The sequence below is a fragment of the Rhamphochromis longiceps genome, linkage group LG12, assembly GCF_057381845.1.
Source record: "Rhamphochromis longiceps isolate RC_006_pf linkage group LG12, R_longiceps_female_GT1.1, whole genome shotgun sequence".
Classification (NCBI taxonomy): Eukaryota; Metazoa; Chordata; class Actinopteri; order Cichliformes; family Cichlidae; genus Rhamphochromis; species Rhamphochromis longiceps.
Window position 1 is genome coordinate 25,853,127 of NC_140568.1, and position 26,208 is coordinate 25,879,334.

The 26,208-nt window shown below is 42.3% G+C and overlaps 1 protein-coding gene across 2 annotated transcripts in view; it reads right to left on the reverse strand.

The window, feature by feature from the left end:
* Positions 1-5: 5 nt before the first annotated feature.
* serinc5 (serine incorporator 5) overlaps positions 6-26,208 on the reverse strand; it is a 45,045-nt gene continuing 18,842 nt past the window's right edge. The window contains exons 2-12 of one of the 2 annotated variants that reach the window (XM_085425367.1): positions 9,770-9,937; positions 7,110-7,288; positions 6,803-6,885; positions 6,421-6,514; positions 5,264-5,475; positions 4,650-4,742; positions 3,568-3,694; positions 3,030-3,099; positions 2,819-2,855; positions 2,292-2,433; positions 6-1,788 (exon numbers count right to left, since the gene is read on the reverse strand). In XM_085425367.1, the coding sequence (XP_085281493.1) occupies positions 1,644-1,788; positions 2,292-2,433; positions 2,819-2,855; positions 3,030-3,099; positions 3,568-3,694; positions 4,650-4,742; positions 5,264-5,475; positions 6,421-6,514; positions 6,803-6,885; positions 7,110-7,288; positions 9,770-9,937 (1,350 nt within the window). In that variant the 3' untranslated portion in view covers positions 6-1,643. Of the gene's footprint in view, positions 1,789-2,291; positions 2,437-2,818; positions 2,856-3,029; positions 3,100-3,567; positions 3,695-4,649; positions 4,743-5,263; positions 5,476-6,420; positions 6,515-6,802; positions 6,886-7,109; positions 7,289-9,769; positions 9,938-26,208 lie in introns of both variants that reach the window. The other variant, XM_085425366.1, reaches the window with a different exon arrangement.

The following is a 26,208-nucleotide window of genomic DNA, read 5'->3' on the forward strand; positions in this document are numbered from 1 at the left end:
CTGTGTTGTATCAATGGATGTTTTATTGAAAGAGTGCAAGCAATGCAAACTCCATGGCACCTACTTCGATTTATTTCAAGCATACAAGATGTTTCTGTGGTAGTATACAGCCTTCACAGTGGATCTTTTGATTCATTTTTTTAATATATCAAAGTTGCTCAGCACCACAAAATGTCTACATTCATACCAATAATTAAAAGGCAGGGGAAAAAAGTTATATAAAGCAAAAAAATTAAAAAAAAAAGCTTTCACACATCTTGGATGGTTTTCCAAAATGTACGTAGAAATTATAAAAAAAACTGAAAAAAAAAACATGTTAGGAATCCAATTAGACAAAAGAAAAGCAAGAACTGAAGGAATTAGATACAAAAAAGGATTTGCTTGTGTAATATATCTTGTATTTTTATACAATAAAAAAAAACAGTTACATAATAAACACAGGAGACCCTCTGAAACAGGTATGTATGTAAATTCGGCAGTAAACTCAACATCCAGTGTTGAATAACTTGCTGATAAAAGCGGTCGTGCTACTTTATTCTGACCACAATGATAAAATGGACGCATGTAACAAAGACGAGGCAGAAAGCACTTATAACTGTACAGAAAACAGCTGGTTTAAGTGTCTATGTATGCATGCAAATATATAATGCTTTCAGTGAGATGTTTCTCTGTAACAGATTAGTAAAGAAATTAGTAAACTAAGTATTTTCTGGTTTTCTGACATCTACCTTTGGCAAATGTTTCTCATCTGTGTCACTGCAGCTCTTTGAGAGAGGTGGCGCTCCGCTAACGTCACTCTTGCATTAGTCAGGTTGATTTTTTTTAAGAGTGCTGCCGTGTACAACAGCGACGATGACTGGAAACCTTTCAATGACATGAAATTTTCCTAAGAAAAGATCTGGCTCAAAGGGAGCACTGACATATTAAAACCTTAAACATTTTGCTTTGAATCTAAGTGGAAACTTCACAACACAGAGTGTCTAATATTAAAAAGAGCTGTTGCATAGAAAACCTCTACAAAAGGGCACAATATAACAAAGCGTCAACATGTACAGCTTAAACACGAGCCTGAGAGATGAGTTCAACAGAGTCAGGGACAAATCTAATTCAGTTCACACCGTATTCCTTTTTTGATTCCTTAAGACACATTTAAATAAATACAATATCTTCTGTAACATCTTAAACTTGAAATAAATATGTCCCAAAACCTTGATACAACTTTGTGATCTGACTGTACAGAACTAAAATGCCTGGGTGAGCGTGAAAGCAAGAGAGACACATAAAGAAACACACTTTCAGGTCTGAAGTCATCTTTAGGGGTTGAATGATTCCCAATGTAACTCAAATCCCATGATTCTTCATCTAGTTTCAAACCTGTAAGCCATAGAAAACTTTGTGTGTCAGTGGTGCTAAAAGAAATAATAATAATAATACAAAAAATCACCATCAAGGTATTAACAGCTTAACATTGTAAAACAAAGTAAACACTAGCATATAAAATAAAAGGCAACAGATAATCCTCCATTTCAAACACTGAGGGTAGTGTAGGGTTGTGTTTCAAGGTATGGGAGGTCTGTGGTAGTCTCTCGGCCCAGAGTGTAAGCTTCCACCCGGCCACATCCAGACCACAAGTGATATTATAACTAGGCCACAAAGCGCTTTGGGCAGACGATGGGGGCGACGAGGGTCCACATGTAGAGGATGAGACACACCCAACAGGAGGCCATCTTGACCCAGAACACTGACCAGCTCCCGTCCAAAAGCTTCTCAATCTTGTGGTTGTCGTAGCTGCAAGAGACACGCGGTAAGAGAACTGAGCAAACACGCACACTCTGGTTCCTCTCTTCAAGACAGAGCTGATGAGGTGCATTAAAGGCAGTGTAAACACAAAAACCTGAGGACTCAGTGCACTAAAATAAAAAGGCAAAAAGAGAGCACTGATGCTTTGATGAAGGCCACGAGACCAAAACGGGCAGAATAAACAGATGAATATACTAAGTGCATCCTCTTCAGAGATTAATAAAGAGGACAGCTTTGCAAGTCTAAAAAAAAAAACACCCCTCAAAAAGCCCAGTCAAATAAAGATATGCAGCAGAAAAAGGAAACCAAACAGACACATAGCAGACATAAGAAATGTTTCAGTGGCAAAGTGAAGCTTTGATTCCAATATTTTTCAGAGGTCTGCTGTCAAAGTGACAGAAACATCTACAGAAACACTTCAGTTCAGTAATTATGTTGCTAAATGTGTGAAGATGTCTGTTTTGAGGTTAGTATGTATGGGAATCACTTACTGAAACCAGTTGGTGGCGGTCATCATGACATAGAGGGAGCCAAGGAAGAAGACAAAGTGAAAGAAGGCGTAGCTGTAGATGGTTCCCTCTCTCTCATCATACACCACATTCTGGCCTGAACCCGTCTGCTCCTCATCGTATTCTTCTGAAAAGCAGTGCAGTTGGGTCAGGGACACATTTAATGTGTAAAAATGTCAGTTAAAAGGGTGGTACTTTTCTCGTGGCTGTTTCTCAACACTGCAACTTTATTTCCAGCAGGTGGCAGTGTTAGCCTGCCCACAATCCCACTTACCCCGATCTTGTTTTACAGTGTAATACTAACCTAGTAACAGTGACATCATCTACGCTTGCTGACCAATGTTTTCTCACCGTACTCAGTCTGGCTGAGGAATAGCAATACCCCGTGTGTGTGCAAACACCATGGCTGAGTCTATACGTGTACAGACAGACAGGCCAAAGAGAGGCTGCTGCCAGGCAAAGAAAGAAAGATGTTGGAGAAGGAGGAGGGATTATTTGACTTTCCTCACCTGTGTCATCTCCAAAGCAGAAACAGCAGCGAGCTCTCTGTAAGGTAAAGGAAACATTCAGGTTACCACTGAGCTGGGATTAAATATATGAGAGATGTGTATCCTGGGCTTAATTTGTTCCATTTACTAAGGGCATCTAATGCCTGGTAGGTATGCATTTAACCAGTCTGCACATTTAATTAACCCACACACGGTAAGGCTGTGCATTTACCTCTGTCTCCGGCTCAGTGTTCCTACACACTCTGAGCGCTGCTGAGCTTCGTCGAGTGGTGGACGTCAAGCTAGAGGTAGAGTGGACAAAGAGAAAGAAAAGAGAGAGATGAAAGGAAGCAAGACTGTAATTCCGTCACTCTGCATTCCCCCCAGTAATTTGCAGTTTGAGATTGCTGCAGAGTCCAATTTCCTTCTATTCGGGGAATGGCCACAAGAGACAGGATGCCTCCACTTGATGGAAAACATATGTGAACAAAAGCAAAGAGTCATAGTTCTTGTCTCGCTCAGCCATAGCCAATCACGTGCTGCCTCTTCAGAGTCACAGCCAATCCAAACTAGCCTGACTGTGTCCCCACAGCTTACCATGAAGTAAATTATATTCCACATCACCTGTAGCAGAAGTGCTATTAAAAGGTTTGGACTGTAATATCTCTATATGATCAAATCAATGAAATAACAAACCACAAGTATTAAAGAGAAAATGTGCATCTGTGCTCGTTAGCAAAAAAGAGAGGCAGGAATTGTGTATGTCTTACCAAGAGTAAAGGACACAGCCAAACAGGATGACGGTTCCCAGTCCAGTGACAATCTTTTTGTCGCTTTCTGTCCCAGAGTTGAAGGGGAACACACATACGGTAGTGTTCACACCATCGATTACCACCACTAGACAGACAGAAATATGCAGACGAGACAGATGATTGAAGAGTTGAAAGAAATAGCAGGGAGTACAACTGTTTGATGGAGTTCTTTGGAATTGGAGTATTATAGGGAGTAAGGATATTGTGAAAAATGCAGCCTATGCTTGTACTTGTGTGTGTGCGTTCTGGCACCATGTTAGCAGCAATGAAAAGGAAAAAAAAGAAGGAAAAATGGAAAGTTGGTCCAAAAACAACCGCCTTTCTAACAGTATGTAGGCTAACTGTTATGAGTAGGAGGCATGTCCTGACATTTACTTTGTGTCCTAACATGTCCAAACATTTACAAGAACTTTTTTGCACATATTTATCTCAGTGTAGATTATCCATTATATATTAAATTGCAAATTCACAAACATCTATATACAGTTTAATTTGTGGTCACATAATCACTACTCCCTCTAAAACTCTCACCTAAACTTTGAGTTAAGCCTTTATCGCTTTTCCTGATGCATTTTTTTTAATTTATGAACATCATTTCATGCTGTAAAAATTAAGATCTGTAAAACAGTCACTACAAAAACAAAAAAAAACTGCATTTGCAAAGTTCACTGAAAGAAACAAAGGTGGTGGGCTTTGTGAACAACTTTGCTCTTGCTGGGCTGCACAGTTTCCATTTCACAGCATGTGCATATGTGCTTGTGGGAATCTCTTTTCCTGTTCATGGTTAATTGCTGCCATACTTAAGGGAAAAAAAAACCTCAAATTCTGCTGTAAACAAAGTTAAATGACTGTACATTAGGCAAACAGCTCTCCATGGAAGGATGGATGGGTGTATTGAACATGAGAAGGTGTTCATAAGAGCTTTGCAAATGCTAACTTTGTCAAAGCCTAACCTGTGACTTAACATAAATAATCAGTTTTTAAGCTGACACCCAATAATGTGATCACCAATGTGAAGATGCATTATTGTGCATACTCACTTTCTTTTGGCTTGCTGGAAAAGGCTGAGAAGGTGAGGTACATGACATAGACAGTGATGACTCCTGGCTGCAAAAGTCCTGAGTTGGGCTGCACTGCAGGGACACAAATGTGGGAATTTTCATTCAAATATTAATAATACTATAAGAACTTATTATTATTAAGTAAAAATGGTAAATGGCCTGTATTTGTATAGCGCTTTACTACTCCCTAAGGACCCCAAAGCACTTTACACATTCAGTCATCCACCCATTCACACACTGGCGATGGCAAGCTACATTGTAGCCAAAGCCACCCTGGGGCGCACTGACAGAGGCGAGGCTGCCGGACACTGGCGCCACCGGGCCCTCTGATCACCACCAGTAGGCGACGGGTGAAGTGTCTCGCCCAAGGACACAACGACCGAGACTGTCCAAGCCGGGGCTCGAACCAGCAACCTTCCGATTACAAGGCGAACTCCCAACTCTTGAGCCACAATCGTGTATTGTATTACAAACATCTTGCCACATGAAACTTCTAGGCTATACAACTATTAGCCCCACCTGAAATGCAAATTTGTGTATTTTAATTTAACTGAGTCAAATTCGATGCTGTGCCTGGTAGAACAGGTCCTTACGTTTCTGTATGAACGGGGAGATGGCCAGCAGGGAGACGACGAGGCAGAGGCTGCCGTTGATGCCCAGAAAAATCTTATTGAGTAGACAAGCCTCGGGGTGAGTGTAGAAAATACCCATGAAGATTACGGCTCCGACTCCAACGCTGAACAGAACCAGAGTCACAAAGGCCAGTGCTGCGTACCACAGGCGGTTATACTTCACTCCTGAATACCTGCAAACAGAAAGAGCGAAAAGCTAAGAGAGGAAAAAAATCACATGCTTTTCCAGATCACCTTTGACTCAATTTTAGTTCTACCTGTGTGGGTCAGTGTTGGTTTTAGGGACTCATGAAACTGTCTGTGGGTACTTTATAATGGGTCAGTGGTGACAAAGTGTAAGTGGGGACGAGTAAAACAACATAAAGGGCCCTTCACATACACTCATGGCCCAATATGCAGAGTTTTTGTGATCTAAGTGTTAAGCGTTGTTGAATGATTACTAATAATTATAAATAACACCGAGTGTGAGCCGAGGTTATTATAGCTAACCAAAACTGAACTGAAAACAACAACTAGACTCTTGAAAAAAGTTAACTGAAGCCATTTTGGGAACATGGAAAAATAAAATAAAACAAAAATGTAGAGGAAGTTTATGAATTGTGTTAATTTAGTAAAAAATTGCATATAAACTGTTTTTGCATTCTCAGTAGATCTGTATTTCAAAATTCACTATAAACACTTATTACGAGGGACTTTTTGGACAAAAGTGACCCCGATCACACTGTGCAGGCATGAAATATGAACAGAATGGTGTAGGTTAAGTTAAGAAAAACAAAAAGGCACATAAAAGAATTCAACTAAAAGGGAAGAAGTGAATACAGCTTTGTGCCTTCTCACTGATTTTTCTTGATCTGAAAATCTGTTTTTATTGAGAGGTTGTGCTGGTTTTTAGAAACCAATCTGCTGGATTTTGTGTGTAGGAAGTAGGAAGTCCTAAACCATATACATCCTGTGAATCTAACACAGCACTGGCCTGCTGCCAGGCCTGCCCTCCACCCACCAAATCACACTTTCTGCATTTCTTAAAAGTCAAACAAAAAGCATTACAGTGGTCTTATTTCACACAGTGAACCAGGGACTGAAGAGGAAGGTGATGAGAGAAGAAATGTTGCTCTCACCAGTTTGCGTTCCATCTGTGTGCAAACTCCACCAACAGCATGAGCTGGATCAAGAGGAAAATGAACCCGCCAACGGCTCCTATGTAGCGCCAAACTGAGCCAAAATGAGAAGAGAAAGAGACAGAGACAATTGTTTAACTGATGACAAGAGCTACTTGCCAGGCAAGCTGTGCCAGTATTGAAATTGTGCTCCATAAATAGATAGAGTTACAGTGACATTTGTAAAAGTTTACTCAGGTCAGATGACACAGGAAGTTGTTTGTTACTTTACATACATTTACACAGCTCTATGTTAGGTTACCTTATGCACCACTTTACTTATTTAAGCTTTAAAAGAAAACTTTACAGTATTGAAGCCTCAAGCTGAGCGTTCAGCTTTTACCTTCCAGGAATGTTGACTCATTGGGGAGGAAGAAGCCTCCAGCGCAACACGCCACCAGCGCGATAAACTTCAGTAACCAGAATCTGAATCAAGACGGTGATAATGTTATAAAAAAGGGGAAAATGCAGATAAAATTACACCATAAAAACAATGATTACTGACAACTGAGACACAGCAGAATATTTAATGCAATAAATCCAAAAATAACAAATTTAACAAATCTCGTGTTGCCTTTACTCGTGACTCTTGTTCAATATTATGAATGCAGCTGCTTTTTTTGATAGAAGATTAAACAAATTCTTCTTACCCGTTATGTACGGCTGCCCGGCAGCCCGTGCTGTTGTTGACCCGTATAGTGAAGATACAGAAGAAGAAGAAGAAGCAGGCCATGCCAAAGCACACCTTGTACACAGCAGCGTATCCAACCAGAGTTTTGCAGTCTTCTCCTGCATTCACTGTCTGGCAAAACTCAGCGTAGAAGGGGATCTAATTGGAGGAAAAAAACCAACCCAAAACCCCCAAAATACTCAAATTAGATCATCATGTCATGTCAGTGAAAAGCAACCCACCTCTGCTCATGTTTGTCTAGTATGAGGCCTCGGTGAAAGGGCCCAATAGTGTCCATCTATTCTGAGCGTCACGCCCCTAAAGGAGCAGAAAGAGAGAACAGGCAGCAACAACAACCCCTCTTTCTCTCTGTGGAGCCCTCTTTCATCCTTCACTCTCTACAGCCTGTTAAAGGGGCCTTACAACTAACTGTCAGTGTACACAAACAAAGGACATGGATGAATAAATTAACCACCTTTTGTCAGCGAGTCAGAGGAAATGGGAAGAGGGGAGAACACAGACAGCACGAGCAAGAAAAACGTGGAGATTCCTCTTAAAATAAACTGCGAAAGACTTTTCAGAACTACAGTGAGCTGCGTAATACAAAACTGGAGTTAAGGTAGCAAAGATAAGGACCTTGCTGTGACATTCAACAGAAGACTGCGGCAGAGAGCCAACAGAAGGGACACACTTTGAATTCAATAACCGCCAGTCTCGATACGTCGTTCCCCTTCACCGGAACGAGCTGTGGGACGAGTACAAAATGTGCTTTTCAGGCAAACACTGCTTTTTGAGAGCGTTTCAAATCTTTACTTGGGGATAATAAATTGCTTAACTCGGCTTTACTAATTACTGGCAGAATCCTTGAAAGTTGGACACACGGGTGAGATGCCGGCGGATTGAGCTGTCATCACCTCATTGTGTTAGCAAAGTCCAGAGCCAGATCACAACGTAAGGCAAAAAGCCCATTTTTGGAGCTTTTGTCTCAGGTTAAGGACCATATTAGCATGTCCATGGTGTTGTGATTAAGGAGGGAAATGGGGCCGGCTGTTTCGGACTGCTGTAATTCTCTTGAGAAAAGACCGGCGCTCTCATACGCACAATGACTGCTCTCTTAGCTGGGACTTCCCACTGTGCTCGGTGTGTGACTGACAGTGTGTTTATGGGTGTGTGTGTGAGTCAGTAGGCTTTGTGTGGGGCTATCAGAGGCCATTTTGTGCCTTGGATGAGTCTTTTCCAGGGGCTCCATTCACAAAGAGACACACAGTAGGGAGTAGTTTTATTACTGCACTGTAGACACTGGCAGAAAGGAAGAAAAACTGCAGAAGAAGGAGACTGGTGAAAAAAAAAAAGAAGATCACCTACAAATATCACTTTGACTCAAGCAAGCCTGGCCAGTGCCATGGTAACACAGTCAGCTCAAGACATCTTTCCCAGAGATAGAAACATCATTATTTCCTGTTTATCCTGAGATCAATATAAAATGTGAGTCAGCGAGCGAGCAGTGTATCAGTGAACCAGGACATCACCTCTGAGACCTTGTTCCAGATTATATCTACACACTGTGTTGACAGTCTGACTCTCCCAGATGACAAGGATAACTATACTGTAGCAGACAACAGCCGTTATCGTGGCATTCCAGTTTAATGGGATTTTTTTTTAGAAACAGTCACTGGAGGTCATCTTTCATTTCGTTCATTCAGAGAAGAAAGCAAAGGTTCACGAAAGAGTTTATCGTCTCCACGTCAAAGGCTTGATAGGCTCTTAAAACAAACAAAACCTACCAGCCAAGACTCGTGTCCTCAGAGCTATGGCCTTGCTGCTGTGTAGATACACATATCTGTTAAAATAGCAGGATGTCTGTTTTGCCCATAGCAATGCTGTAAAATTTTAATTTTTCCTGTTAGCATCGGCGGTGTTAGCATAGAGGCTGCTGGCCTTGTTGTTTAGAGCAGACGGTGAACAAAATTGTTCAAACACATGACAAAATCTGGTTCAAAATGTTTTTGTTCTTGTTACACTTTCCGCTCAGTTCAGTTTCATTTTCAGGAGGTGAAAAGGTGTGAAGTAAGCTGGAAAAGAGTGTACAGACTAAAGAGTGAGGCGAAACTGTGTAAAAGGTCACAGTATTGAGGTTTTTATTCTTTTGTTTACCAGAGGCTGCGAGCTGACATTTCAAAAAGCGAGGGACAGAATTAAGACTTCAAAGACAGGAAAAAATCCTTACAGAGACAAAAAAAAGGCAGAAATAACACACACGGGACACAGCCATCAGGATGACATTTAACAATATCTTAAAGAAGACTCCACACCTATCGAGAAACACACTGGCCCTCTATAATGCAGTTTGTACAGCATATATGGGGGAAATGGTGAACGGGGACCAATTCACCATGTTCAACTGTTTCTATCTACTGAAGACCCAGGAGTCATAATCTATAATATAGTTTACATTACTGTAAATAAAAAAAAACTTACTTCAATTATTATTTCTTTTTTAGATATGCCATCCACTGAGCATGTCCTACTTAAGTCCTTTATTGATATATAATGTAATTACATTTTGGGGGTGGGGAGGGTTGTTGGCAAAACAAAGAGTGTGCATGCATTTTGAGAGAATGATGTGATATATGTACTCACGTTCTCTTTCAGCGCTTGCTCCACAGTGGGCGACATCATGACAGCACAGAGGACGGTGACCAACAGGAAGTACAAGGCATACATGATTCGGGTCCCTGTGGATTGTTTGATCTTTGGGCAGCACTTACAGCAGCACGAGCAGGCCGCTGAGCCGCAGCAGCAGGCCAGCTGCATGCAGAGAACAAGGCAGAAAAGGTGGAAGAGAGAGGGGGACAACAACAACAACAACAACTTTATTATCACTCTTAAGCAGCTTCTCATACAGACGTTATGTGTTTTGTGGCGGAGCTGGGAAAACCAGGCGTCAGTGCAGTTATCTCTCTCAGCAGTTTCACTGGATAAAAGTAAACTGGTAGAAAAATATTCCCTGAAATCCACCACCCTGAGCATGCCCAATCTTGTCAGGTCTGGTTAGTACCTGGATAGGAGACTGCCCAGGAATACCTGCGTGCTAAAAGTATTCCTGGGCAAGAACCCAGAGTTGCTTCCGATCAATTTATTGGACTGTGTAAATATTACATAGAAAACGGTGCTAATGTGTTGTATAAAACTCTCAAGAGTACTCAATTCGAGCACAAAATTACTATACAGGAACCAGTCCATTTAACTACATTCTAACCTGGGATAAAAAGACATGGATGAAAAGACGTGCATGCCATGATATCTGCACACAGTATGAAATGTTTGATAGTTATAGGTCATATTTAATCCCATCACTTCAACTGATATAAAGTCAAATATCATATTATGAACATTTTAACACTCCACCCTTAGACTCTATTCAGTTATGGCAAACTGCATGCGAAAGAAATAATTGTTATCAGAATAACAGGACCAGGTCAGACTGACATGCAACATGCACACAGCAGAGATAACAAAATGATCTAAAACTAAAATTCTCAGCTTAAATCCTCTTAGTCAATGAACCGTACAAGGAACGTTAAAGGAGGTTTCCTGAGTTGTCTTCGTGAGATGCATTGCAAATCTTTTACTTTTAGTTGCAGTATCAGCAGTTTCAAATCTGTCTGGTCTGTGGGAAACCAAACAGTTTTGTTTGCTATTGCAGATGAGTTTCAGTGGTGTTGTGCAACCGTATTAGGGCAAACTTCATTGTATTAAAAAGCTTTCCATGCTTTACACTCAGCACTTAACTGAGTTTGTTTTCTACTGAACAGTGAATAACATAAAAAAAGGATCCCCATTCATGCTTCAGTCAGAGCCCTCTCTTTCCTTCACAGAAGAAACTTTTGAGGATTACAAGACAGTGACGGCAGTTGTCTGAACACACACACACACACACACACACACACACACACACACACACACACACACACACACACACACACACACACACACACACACACACACACACACACAGGCCTACTCTGTTTCTTCTGATAGGCGGTCATATAGGAGGAGGACAGTTACATAAAGGCGGGCCTTGTGTCCTTCAGGAAAGAAGAGGCTCTATAATTCTACAGCACTGGGTCTTTCTGTAGCCACCCCACCCTGCTTTTGTAAGCTTCCTACCCCTCACCATGCAGGATAAACTTCTATGGTGAGAAGCAAAACTTTGTTATGGGGAGCAGTCAGGTGTGGTGGCAGTGGCACCAAAGTTCTCACCATGCCTGACTGCTTCCCACAACAGAGTTTTAGTCGGGGTGGAGGGCTTGTACGCACCATTTCCATTTCTAAATTAATCCACTCTCCTCCTTTGGGACAGAGCAAAATCTTTCTTGAGCTATGAAATTAGCTCCTGTAATTATGGCATTAGGTGAAAGGCAGTAAATTATAAGCAAATGACAATAATGACGGTGCCATTTCTGTGGACTGGAACATCCAATGAAGGTTGCACACTGTCTAATGGCATTAGCTTATAGGCCAATGTGCCCACATTTAAAAAATTTTGCCTTAAAATTAAAAGATGAAAATATTTTTTATGTATACGTCTTTCTGCATCTGCATTTTAAAGCAGTGTGTCTTCCTGTATAACACCGGAAATGAGTGTTTATCTGATGCTATGTTGGTTAATATGTTTTCGTTTCCCTACAGACATGCTAATGCATCCTAGTGAGATCACGTCACTTTGTATTTTAGTCAAAACAGTGGCCTTATCTTACTGCTAGGAGTTTGTGTCCTATGTAAGTGTATAATATAGCTAGGGTGTACTGAGGTTACAAAGCAGCTCTGCAACACTGTCTGGTCTACAAGTAGCACCGTTTTAGTTTTACTGCCTCTCTACAGTATACATGTAAACACTGAATTGTTTGACTCTTTTGTAGGTGGTCAAAATGTACAAAAAATCCCCCAAAGCAAACAAACAAACAATCACATGCCAGCTTCAGTTCTGCAAAAATACCCATAAAGCTTCTGCTTTATGGGTATTTATATATTGTGTTTGATAGAATGAAAGCCAAACAGCGGAAGACCTGGAGCTAATGTTAGCACGTCTGTCGACGGTGTAAAAGAAGATGTAAAAGAATGAAGAATGATGATGAAACTTTTAGTAAGACATAGACAGCATCATCAACGTCTTCTTCAAGTATTTAGCTTGTTGGAAAAGTTGTTGCCAGAGAATCTGTCCTTTTTTCACTATGCTGGCTAACATTTTAAGTAAATAATAAAATGTTTCAACTAGTATGGACTTAGTGTGTAAGAGGAAGATTTTTTAATTGATCGTTTCAAAATGAATTAAACACTGAAAAAAGATACAGTTGATTGCTGAATCAAAGGTACCAGTACTGATATTGGCAGAAACGTGAAACGGCAAACAACAACAGCACAAAAGCAAAAGTGTCCTAAAACCGGTTGTACCACATAGAAGACATACAATGTCTTCATCGACAGCAAGCACTCCCTGCAAGCAGACGGGCCATCCCTGGACTGTCAATGTATCATGAACGTGCTACTTCTGCTGAACCATAAATTCTGCTTCAGGTGTGAAGATGTGTGTGACTTCATAATGGGGTGATATGATACTATGAGGTCATTAGGATAAGATGGGCCCTGATTAATCAACACCTTGTACCTGAGGAGGAGGACTTTAAATTCAATTAAAGCTGCAAGCAGCGTTATGAGGGCCCTCGCACCCCCAGCACGTCGAGCCACGCCCAACACCTAAAACCAGCACGTCCGATCTGATGTCACATTGATGGAATTCATGCATTTAACCACCAGCTAACATTTCATCTCATTCAATCATCATTATAGTCGTCCCACTAGGTGGCGCTCTAACCATTACTGACAAATGGCATAACAAACATTTCGTAGCTCGAGTCTCATCACGCCTGCGACCTTTGGGAGAGTTTGGACATTTTGATTTTGAGTGACAGCAGATTACTGCTTTTTGGCGAGTGATTGAAACTCCACGTGCCGCCATGACAACCCCGTTTCCCTGAACGTAAAAAGCTTCGCAATTTAACATCACAAAGGTCTTTAGATTCCACACACTGGAGATTGGTTCAATATGATGAAATCCCTTGGAGGAGTTCGTCAAAGAACGGTGCCTGGAAAGAGGGGAAAATGTTGCCAAAATTGCACATTAATTTTAGAATGGCTGACTTCCTGTTGTATTTGGGATATTGCTCCAAGAGACTTTTTTGTACATCTTGATATCTCCTATAAGCTTACCAGGTTTAAGACTCATACATAAAACACAGAGCTGGGGCTGATGTTTTGAAATTTCGTAGGGGGCGCTGTGGAGCCATTTTGCGCTATTCAAGGAAAATGGTTACATAACAACAATGCCTTCATCCATTTAGAGGTGTGTGCCAAATTTCAAGCCTCTATGAACTTTCCAAGCCCCTCAAAAGCCACTTCATCTTTCATGATGAACAGCGTTGCCACCAGGGTGCGCCGTTCAGTATAAAGTCACAATTTTTGCACTAAAGCATCATCAAGGACTGATGGTGATATTCACCGCTTTTGAGGTGGCCACTATGAACCTGTGAAAATCAGTACAACAAAGTGTAAGACATGACATTTCCTCTTCCCACTAGGTGGCGCTCTTCATATTCCTGACAATGGGCACATCAATCTGTTCAGGGCGGGTGTGACATCATGCCTGTAAAGTCTGGTACTAATCAGACTGGATTTCATTGAGTTATACTAATTTGTTTCTTCATGGCGTGACATCAAAGTTCGCCATGCTGCTGGGGTCACACCCTTTCGCGAAAAGTCACAGTTTTCACTGTAACCCAAGACCAACTCCTTAAGGCTTTCCTGGAGAAATTTGAGGCTGCAGATGTCACCCATCACTATACTGTACCCCAAAGTGTAAAACATGACATTTCCTGTTCCCACTAGGTGGCGCTGTCCTTGATGTCAAATATGGCAGTTGAAATATGTTCAGGGGTGGAGCCTTATCATATGTGTTCACTTTGGTCAAGGTCAGAAAATGTATGACAAAATGAGAGGCAATAAGATTTTCATGGCGAGTCATCGAAATTCGCCATGGCGCCACGGCCTCATAGTATTGTGAAAACTCAAAAGCTCCGCAATTTAACATGGCACAAGGGTGTAGTTGACACTGTCCAAATTTGAAGTTTATAGGACCAAATCCCAAGGAGGAGTTCGTTAAAGTACAAGGCATGGAAACGGTAAAATCAGACCCAAAATGTCACCTTCAATCCAAAATGGCGGACTTCCTGTTGGGTTTAGGACATTGCCATAATAGACTTTTTTGTTCGACTCTGAACGTTATATAGGTGTACCGACTTTCAAACTTGTAGGCAATACCCATACCGGGGGCTCGCGTTTTTCATTTTTCTAGGTGGCGCTACTGAGCTAATTTTCCCTGGCCATGTCTGAGAACATTAAAATACGTAAATTTTCACCAGACCTGACGCGTGTGCAAAATTTCATGAGTTTTCGAGCATGTTTAGGCCCTCAAATGGCCAATTCATTTGCCGAAATAATAATAATAATTAAAGCTGCAAGCAGCGTTATGAGGGCCCTCGCACCCCCGGCGTGTCGAGCCATGCCCAACACCTGAAACCAGCACGTCCGATCTGATGTCACATTGATGGAATTCATGCATTTAACCACCAGTTAACATTTCATTTGGTTCAACCATGAGTATAGTCGTCCCACTAGGTGGCGCTCTAACCATTATAGACAAAGGGCATAACAAACATTTCCGAGCTCGAGTCTCATCACGCCTGCGACCTTTGGGAGAGATTGGACTTTGTGTCTTTGAGTGACAGCATATTACTGCTTTTTGGCGAGTGATTGAAACTCCACGTGGCGCCATGACCACCCCGTTTCCTTGAACGTAAAAAGCTTCGCAATTTAACATCACAAAGGTCTTTAGATTCCACACACTGGAGAATGGTTCAATATGATGAAATCCCTTGGAGGAGTTCGTCAAAGTATGAAGCCTGAAAAGAGGGGAAAATGTCGCCAAAATTACACATTAATTTTAAAATGGCTGACTTCCTGTTGGATTTGGGATATTGCTCCAAGAGACTTTTTTGTACATCTTGATATTTTCCATAAGCTTACCAGGTTTCAGACTCATAGATGAAACACAGAGCTGGGGCTGATGTTTTGAAATTTTGTAGGGGGCGCTGTGGAGCACTTTCGCGCTATTCAATGAAAATGATCACATGACAACAAAGCCTACATCCATTTGGAGGTGTGTGCCAAATTTCAAGCCTCTATAAACTTTCCAAGACCCTCAAAAGCCACTTCATCTTTCATGGTGAACCGCGTTGCCACCAGGGTGCGCCGTTCAGTTTAAAGTCACAATTTTTGCACTGAAGCATCACGAGGGACTGATGTTGATATTCACCGCTTTTGAGGTGGCCACAATGAACCTGTGAAAATCAGTACAACAAAATTAAAGCCATGACATTTCCTGTTGCCATTAGGTGGCGCTGTCCGTATTTCCGACAATGGGCACATCAATCTGTTCAGGGCGGGTCTGCCATCATGCCTGTAAAGTCTGGTACTGATCAGACTGGATTTCATTGAGTTATACTAATTTGTTTATTCATGGCGTGACATCAAAGTTCGCCATGCTGCTGGGGTCACACCCTTTTGCGAAAAGTCACAGTTTTCACTGTAACCCAAGACCAACTCCTTAAGGCTTTTCTGGAGAAATTTGAGGCTGCAGATGTCACCCATCACTATACTGTACCCCAAAGTGTAAAACATGACATTTCCTGTTCCCACTAGGTGGCGCTGTCCTTGATGTCAAATATGGCAGTTGAAATATGTTCAGGGGTGGAGCCTTATCATATGTGTTCACTTTGGTCAAGGTCAGAAAATGTATGACAAAATGAGAGGCAATAAGATTTTCATGGCGAGTCATCGAAATTCGCCATGGCGCCACGGCCTCATAGTATTGTGAAAACTCAAAAGCTCCGCAATTTAACATGGCACAAGGGTGTAGTTGACACTGTCCAAATTTGAAGTTCATAGGACCAAATCCCAAGGAGGAGTTCGTTAAAGTACAAGGCATGGAAACGGTAGAATCAGAGCCAAAATGTCACCTTCAATGCAAAATGGCGGACTTCCTGTTGGGTTTAGGACATTGCCATAATAGACTTTTTTGTTCGACTCTGAACGTTATATAGGTGTACCGAGTTTCAATCTTGTAGGCCATACCCATACCGGGGGCTCGCGTTTTTCATTTTTCTAGGTGGCGCTACTGAGCTAATTTTCCCTGGCCATGTCTGAGAACATTAAAATACGTAAATTTTCACCAGACCTGACGCGTGTGCAAAATTTCATGAGTTTTCGAGCATGTTTAGGCCCTCAAACGGCCAATTCATTTGCCGAAATAATAATAATAATAATAATAATAATAATAATAATAAACAGAGCAATTACAATAGGGCCTTCGCACTGTCAGTGCTCGGGCCCTAATTAAAGCTGCAAGCAGCGTTATGAGGGCCCTCGCACCCCCGGCACGTCGAGCCACACCCAACACCTAAAACCAGCACGTCCGATCTGATGTCACATTGATGGAATTCATGCATTTAACCACCAGCTAACATTTCAACTCATTCATTCATGATTAGTTAGTCGTTCCACTAGGTGGCGCTCTAACCATTATGTACAAATGGCATAACAAACATTTCCGAGCTCGAGTCTCATCACACCTGGGACGTTTGGGAGAGATTGGACATTGTGTTTTTGAGTGACAGCAGATTACTGCTTTTTGGAGAGTGATTCAAACTCTAAGTGCCGCCATAACCATCCCGTTTCCCTGAACGTAAAAAGCTTCGCAATTTAACATCACAAAGGTCTTTAGATTCCACACACAGGAGATTGCATCAATCTGATGAAATCCCTTGGAGGAGTACGTCAAAGCACGGTGCCTGAAAAGAGGGGAAAATGTTGCCAAAATTGCACATTAATTTTAAAATGGCTGACTTCCTGTTGGATTTGGGATATTGCTCCAAGAGACTTTTTTGTACATCTTGATATCTCCTATAAGCCTACCAGGTTTCAGATTCATACATAAAACACAGAGCTGGGGCTGTGGTTTTGAAATATTGTAGGGGGCGCTGTGGAGCCATTTTGGGATATTCAATGAAAATGATCACATAACAACAAAGCCTTCGTCACATTGGAGGTGTGTGCCAAATTTCAAGCCTCTATAAACTTGCCAAGACCCTCAAAAGCCACTTCATCTTTCATCGTGAACAGCGTTGCCACCAGGGTGCGCCGTTCAGTTTAAAGTCACAATTTTTGCACTGAAGCATCACGAGGGACTGATGGGGATATTCACCGCTTTTGAGATGGCCACGATGAACCTGTGAAAATCAGTACAACAAAATTAAAGCCATGACATTTCCTGTTGCCACTAGGTGGCGCTGTGCGTATTCCCGACAATGGGCACATCAATCTGTTCAGGGCGGGTCTGACATCATGCCTGTAAAGTCTGGTACTGATCAGACTGGATTTCATTGAGTTATACTAATTTGTTTCTTCATGGCGTGACATCAAAGTTCGCCATGCTGCTGGGGTCACACCCTTTCGTGAAAAGCCACAGTTTTCACTGTACCCCAAGACCAACTCCTTAAGGCTTTCCTGGAGAAATTTGAGGCTGCAGATGTCACCCATCACTATACTGTACCCCAAAGTGTAAAACATGACATTTCCTGTTCCCACTAGGTGGCGCTGTCCTTGATGTCAAATATGGCAGTTGAAATATGTTCAGGGGTGGAGCCTTATCATATGTGTTCACTTTGGTCAAGGTCAGAAAATGTATGACAAAATGAGAGGCAATAAGATTTTCATGGCGAGTCATCGAAATTCGCCGTGGCGCCACGGCCTCATGGTATTGTGAAAACTCAAAAGCTCCGCAATTTAACATGGCACAAGGGTGTAGTTGGCACTGACCAAATATGAAGGTTATGAAATCAAACCCCAAGGAGGAGTTCGTTAAAGTTCGAGGCATGGAAACGGTAAAATCAGAGCCAAAATGTCACCCTCAATCCAAAATGGCGGACTTCCTGTTGGGTTTAGGACATTGCCATAATAGACTTTTTTGTTCGACTCTGAACGTTATATAGGTGTACCGACTTTCAAACGTGTAGGTCATACCCATACCGGGGGCTCGCGTTTTTCATTTTTCTAGGTGGCGCTACTGAGCTAATTTTCCCTGGCCATGTCTGAGAACATTAAAATACGTAAATTTTCACCAGACCTGACGCGTGTGCAAAATTTCATGAGTTTTCGAGCATGTTTAGGCCCTCAAACGGCCAATTCATTTGCCGAAATAATAATAATAATAATAATAATAAACAGAGCAATTACAATAGGGCCTTCGCACTGTCAGTGCTCGGGCCCTAATAATAATAATAATAAACAGAGCAATTACAATAGGGCCTTCGCACTATCAGTGCTCGGGCCCTAATAATAAGAAACGGAGCAGATACAATAGGGCCTTCGCACTCTCGGTGCTCGGGCCCTAATTAAAGCTGCAAGCAGCGTTATGAGGGCCCTCGCACCCCGGCGTGTCGAGCCACGCCCAACACCTAAAACCAGCACGTCCGATGTGATGTCACATTGATGGAATTCATGCATTTAACCACCAGCTAACAATTCAACTCATTCATTCATGATTAGTTAGTCGTTCCACTAGGTGGCGCTCTAACCATTATGTACAAATGGCATAACAAACACTTCCAAGCTCGAGTCTCATCACACCTGAGACGTTTGGGAGAGATTGGACATTGTGTTTTTGAGTGACAGCAGATTACTGCTTTTTGGCGAGTGATTCAAACTCTAAGTGCCACCATAACCACCCCGTTTCCCTGGACGTAAAAAGCTTCGCAATTTAACATCACAAAGGTCTTTAGATTCCACACACTGGAGAATGGTTCAATATGATGAAATCCCTTGGAGGAGTTCGTCAAAGTATGAAGCCTGAAAAGAGGGGAAAATGTCGCCAAAATTACACATTAATTTTAAAATGGCTGACTTCCTGTTGGATTTGGGATATTGCTCCAAGAGACTTTTTTGTACATCTTGATATTTTCCATAAGCTTACCAGGTTTCAGACTCATAAATGAAACACAGAGCTGGGGCTGATGTTTTGAAATTTTGTAGGGGGCGCTGTGGAGCAATTTCGCGCTATTCAATGAAAATGATCACATGACAACAAAGCCTACATCCATTTGGAGGTGTGTGCCAAATTTCAAGCCTCTATAAACTTTCCAAGCCCCTCAAAAGCCACTTCATCTTTCATGGTGAACCGCGTTGCCACCAGGGTGCGCCGTTCAGTTTAAAGTCACAATTTTTGCACTGAAGCATCACGAGGGACTGATGGTGATATTCACCGCTTTTGAGGTGGCCAAGATGAATCTGTGAAAATCAGTACAACAAAATTAAAGCCATGACATTTCCTGTTGCCACTAGGTGGCGCTGTCCGTATTTCCGACAATGGGCACATCAATCTGTTCAGGGCGGGTCTGACATCATGCCTGTAAAGTCTGGTACTGATCAGACTGGATTTCATTGAGTTATACTAATTTGTTTCTTCATGGCGTGACATTAAAGTTCGCCACGCCGCTGGGGTCACACCCTTTTGCGAAAAGTCACAGTTTTCACTGTAACCCAAGACCAACTCCTTAAGGCTTTTCTGGAGAAATTTGAGGCTGCAGATGTCACCCATCACTATACTGTACCCCAAAGTGTAAAACATGACATTTCCTGTTCCCACTAGGTGGCGCTGTCCCTTATGTCAAATATGGCAGTTGAAATATGTTCAGGGGTGGAGCCTTATCATATGTGTGCTCTTTGGTCAAGGTCAGAAAATGTATGACAAAATGAGAGGCAATAAGATTTTCATGGCGAGTCATCGAAATTCGCCATGGCGCCACGGCCTCATAGTATTGTGAAAACTCAAAAGCTCCGCAATTTAACATGGCACAAGGGTGTAGTTGACACTGTCCAAATTTGAAGCTTATAGGACCAAATCCCAAGGAGGAGTTCGTTAAAGTTCGAGGCATGGAAACGGTAAAATCAGAGCCAAAATGTCACCTTCAATCCAAAATGGCGGACTTCCTGTTGGGTTTAGGACATTGCCATAATAGACTTTTTTGTTCGACTCTGAAAGTTATATAGGTGTACCGACTTTCAAACATGTAGGTCATACCCATACCGGGGGCTCGCGTTTTTCATTTTTCTAGGTGGCGCTACTGAGCTAATTTTCCCTGGCCATGTCTGGGAACATTAAAATACGTAAATTTTCACCAGACCTGACGCGTGTGCAAAATTTCATGAGTTTTCGAGCATGTTTAGGCCCTCAAACGGCCAATTCATTTGCCGAAATAATAATAATAATAATTAAAGCTGCAAGCAGCGTTATGAGGGCCCTCGCACCCCCGGCGCGTCAAGCCACGCCCAACACCTAAAACCAGCACGTCCGATGTGATGTCACATTGATGGAATTCATGCATTTAACCACCAGCTAACAATTCATCTCATTCAATCATGATTATAGTTGTCCCACTAGGTGGAGCTCTAACCATTACTGACAAATGGCATAACAAACATTTCCTAGCTCGAGTCTCATCACACCTGAGACGTTTGGGAGAGATTGGACATTGTGTTTTTGAGTGACAGCAGATTACTGCTTTTTGGCGAGTGATTCAAACTCTAGGTGCCACCATAACCACCCCGTTTCACTGAATGTAAAAAGCTTCGCAATTTAACATCACAAAGGTCTTTAGATTCCACACACTGGAGATTGGTTCAATATGATGAAATCCCTTGGAGGAGTTCGTCAAAGAACGGTGCCTGGAAAGAGGGGAAAATGTTGCCAAAATTACACATTAATATTAAAATGGCTGACTTCCTGTTGGATTTGGGATATTGCACCAAGAGACTTTTTTGTACATCTTGATATCTCCTATAAGCTTACCAGGTTTCAGAATCATACATAGAACACAGAGCAGGGGCTGTGGTTTTGAAATTTTGTAGGGGGCGCTGTGGAGCAATTTCGCGCTATTCAATGAAAATGATCACATGCCAACAAAGCCTTCATCCATTTGGAGGTGTGTGCCAAATTTCAAGCCTCTATAAACTTTCCAAGACCCTCAAAAGCCACTTCATCTTTCATGTTGAACAGCGTTGCCACCAGGGTGCGCCGTTCAGTTTAAACTCACAATTTTTGCACTGAAGCATCACGAGGGACTGATGGTGATATTCACCGCTTTTGAGGTGGCCAAGATGAACCTGTGAAAATCAGTACAACAAAATTAAAGCCATGACATTTCCTGTTGCCACTAGGTGGCGCTGTCCGTATTTCCGACAATGGGCACATCAATCTGTTCAGGGCGGGTCTGACATCATGCCTGTAAAGTCTGGTACTGATCAGACTGGATTTCATTGAGTTATACTAATTTGTTTCTTCATGGCGTGACATCAAAGTTCGCCATGCTGCTGGGGTCACACCCTTTCGCGAAAACTCACAGTTTTCACTGTAACCCAAGACCAACTCCTTAAGGCTTTCCTGGAGAAATTTGAGGCTGCAGATGTCACCCTTCACTATACTGTACCCCAAAGTGTAAAACATGACATTTCCTGTTCCCACTAGGTGGCGCTGTCCTTGATGTCAAATATGGCAGTTGAAATATGTTCAGGGGTGGAGCCTTATCATATGTGTGCTCTTTGGTCCAGATCGGAACATGTATGACAGAATGAGAGGCAATAAGATTTTCATGGCGAGTCATCGAAATTCGCCATGGCGCCACGGCCTCATAGTATTGTGAAAACTCAAAAGCTCCGCAATTTAACATGGCCCAGGTGTGTAGTTGACACTGACCAAAGATGAAGCTTATACAACCAAATCCCAAGGAGGAGTTCGCAAAAGTTCGAGGCATGGAAATGGCAAAATTAGAGCCAAAATGTCACCTTCTCTTCCAAATGGCGGACTTCCTGTTGGGTTTGCGTCAATGGGCCCACAGACTTTTTTGTTTGTCGTGGCATGATACACATGTGTGCCGAATTTCATACATGTAGCTGAAACGATGTGGTCGTAGGGCTGCATTTAACAAGGCATAGGTGGCGCTGTAGAGCCATTTCCCAGTGCTCATGAGTAAAACCATTAAAATACAAAATTTTTCACCAGACCTGGCATGTCTGCAAAATTTCATGAGTTTTTGAGCATGTTTAGGCCCTCAAAAAGCCAATTCATTTGCCGAAATAATAATAATAATAATAAGAAACAGAGCAATTACAATAGGGCCTTCGCACTGTCAGTGCTCGGGCCCTAATAATAAACAGAGCAATTACAATAGGGCCTTCGCACTGTCAGTGCTCGGGCCCTAATTAAAGCTGCAAGCAGCGTTATGAGGGCCCTCGCACCCCCGGCACGTCGAGCCACGCCCAACACCTCAAACCGGCACGTCCGATGTGATGTCACATTGATGGAATTCATGCTTTTAATCACCAGCTAACATTTCATCTTATTCAACCAGGATTATAGTCATGCCACTAGGTGGCGCTCTAACCATTATTGACAAATAGCATAACAAACATTTCCAAGCTCGAGTCTCATCACACCTGCGACCTTTGGGAGAGATTGGACATTGTGTTTTTTAGTGACAGCAGATTACTGCTTTTTGCGAGTGATTGAAACTCTACGTGCCGCCATGACCACCCCGTTTCCCTGAACGGAAAAAGCTTCGCAATTTAACATCACAAAGGTCTTTAGATTCTACACACTGAAGAATGCTTCAATATGATGAAATCCCTTGGAGGAGTTCGTCAAAGTATGAGGCCTGAAAAGGGGGGAAAATGTCATCAAAATTACACATTAATTTTAAAATGGCTGACTTCCTGTTGGATTTGGGATATTGCTCCAAGAGACTTTTTTGTACATCTTGATATCTTACACAAGCTTACCAAGTGTCAGACTCATAGATGAAACACAGAGCAGGGGCTGATGTTTTGAAATATTGTAGGGGGCGCTGTGGAGCCATTTTGCGCTATTCAAGGAAAATGGTTACATAACAACAATGCCTTCATCCATTTGGAGGTGTGTGCCAAATTTCAAGCCTCTATAAACTTTCCAAGCCCCTCAAAAGCCACTTCATCTTTCATGGTGAACCGCGTTGCCACCAGGGTGCGCCGTTCAGTTTAAAGTCACAATTTTTGCACTGAAGCATCACGAGGGACTGATGTTGATATTCACCGCTTTTGAGGTGGCCACGATCAACCTGTGAAAATCAGTACAACAAAATTAAAGCCATGACATTTCCTGTTGCCATTAGGTGGCGCTGTCCGTATTTCCGACAATGGGCACATCAATCTGTTCAGGGCGGGTCTGCCATCATGCCTGTAAAGTCTGGTACTGATCAGACTGGATTTCATTGAGTTATACTAATTTGTTTATTCATGGCGTGACATCAAAGTTCGCCATGCTGCTGGGGTCACACCCTTTTGCGAAAAGTCACAGTTTTCACTGTAACCCAAGACCAACTCCTTAAGGCTTTCCTGGAGAAATTTGAGGCTGCAGATGTCACCCATCACTATACTGTACCCCAAAGTGTAAAACATGACATTTCCTGTTCCCACTAGGTGGCGCTGTCCTTGATGTCAAATATGGCAGTTGAAATATGTTCAGGGGTGGAGCCTTATCATATGTGTGCTCTTTGGTCCAGATCGGAACATGTATGACAAAATGAGAGGCAATAAGATTTTCATGGCGAGTCATCGAAATTCGCCATGGCGCCACGGCCTCATAGTATTGTGAAAACTCAAAAGCTCCGCAATTTAACATGGCACAAGGGTGTAGTTGGCACTGACCAAATATGAAGGTTATGAAATCAAACCCCAAGGAGGAGTTCGTCAAAGTTCGAGGCATGGAAATGGTAAAATCAGAGCCAAAATGTCACCTTCAATCCAAAATGGCGGACTTCCTGTTGGGTTTAGGACATTGCCATAATAGACTTTTTTGTTCGACTCTGAACATTATATAGGTGTACCGACTTTCAAACATGTAGGTCATACCCATACCGGGGGCTCGCGTTTTTCATTTTTCTAGGTGGCGCTACTGAGCTAATTTTCCCTGGCCATGTCTGAGAACATTAAAATACGTAAATTTTCACCAGACCTGACGCGTGTGCAAAATTTCATGAGTTTTCGAGCATGTTTAGGCCCTCAAACGGCCAATTCATTTGCCGAAATAATAATAATAATAATAATTAAAGCTGCAAGCAGCGTTATGAGGGCCCTCGCACCCCCGGCACGTCGAGCCACTGCCAACACCTCAAACCGGCACGTCCGATGTGATGTCACATTGATGGATTTCATGCTTTTAATCACCAGCTAACATTTCATCTTATTCAACCAGGATTATAGTCATGCCACTAGGTGGCGCTCTAACCATTATTGACAAATAGCATAACAAACATTTCCAAGCTCGAGTCTCATCACACCTGCGACCTTTGGGAGAGATTGGACATTGTGTTTTTTAGTGACAGCAGATTACTGCTTTTTGCGAGTGATTGAAACTCTACGTGCCGCCATGACCACCCCGTTTCCCTTAACGGAAAAAGCTTCGCAATTTAACATCACAAAGGTCTTTAGATTCTACACACTGAAGAATGCTTCAATATGATGAAATCCCTTGGAGGAGTTCGTCAAAGTATGAGGCCTGAAAAGGGGGGAAAATGTCATCAAAATTACACATTAATTTTAAAATGGCTGACTTCCTGTTTGATTTGGGATATTGCTCCAAGAGACTTTTTTGTACATCTTGATATCTTACACAAGCTTACCAAGTGTCAGACTCATAGATGAAACACAGAGCAGGGGCTGATGTTTTGAAATATTGTAGGGGGCGCTGTGGAGCCATTTTGCGCTATTCAAGGAAAATGGTTACATAACAACAATGCCTTCATCCATTTGGAGGTGTGTGCCAAATTTCAAGCCTCTATAAACTTTCCAAGCCCCTCAAAAGCCACTTCATCTTTCATGGTGAACCGCGTTGCCACCAGGGTGCGCCGTTCAGTTTAAAGTCACAATTTTTGCACTGAAGCATCACGAGGGACTGATGTTGATATTCACCGCTTTTGAGGTGGCCACGATGAACCTGTGAAAATCAGTACAACAAAATTAAAGCCATGACATTTCCTGTTGCCACTAGGTGGCGCTGTCCGTATTCCCGACAATGGGCACATCAATCTGTTCAGGGCGGGTCTGACATCATGCCTGTAAAGTCTGGTACTGATCAGACTGGATTTCATTGAGTTATACTAATTTGTTTATTCATGGCGTGACATCAAAGTTCGCCATGCTGCTGGGGTCACACCCTTTTGCGAAAAGTCACAGTTTTCACTGTAACCCAAGACCAACTCCTTAAGGCTTTCCTGGAGAAATTTGAGGCTGCAGATGTCACCCATCACTATACTGTACCCCAAAGTGTAAAACATGACATTTCCTGTTCCCACTAGGTGGCGCTGTCCTTGATGTCAAATATGGCAGTTGAAATATGTTCAGGGGTGGAGCCTTATCATATGTGTGCTGTTTGGTCCAGATAGGAACATGTATGACAAAATGAGAGGCAATAAGATTTTCATGGCGAGTCATCGAAATTCGCCATGGCGCCACGGCCTCATAGTATTGTGAAAACTCAAAAGCTCCGCAATTTAACATGGCACAAGGGTGTAGTTGGCACTGACCAAATATGAAGGTTATGAAATCAAACCCCAAGGAGGAGTTCGTCAAAGTTCGAGGCATGGAAATGGTAAAATCAGAGCCAAAATGTCACCTTCAATCCAAAATGGCGGACTTCCTGTTGGGTTTAGGACATTGCCATAATAGACTTTTTTGTTCGACTCTGAACATTATATAGGTGTACCGACTTTCAAACATGTAGGTCATACCCATACCGGGGGCTCGCGTTTTTCATTTTTCTAGGTGGCGCTACTGAGCTAATTTTCCCTGGCCATGTCTGACAACATTAAAATACGTAA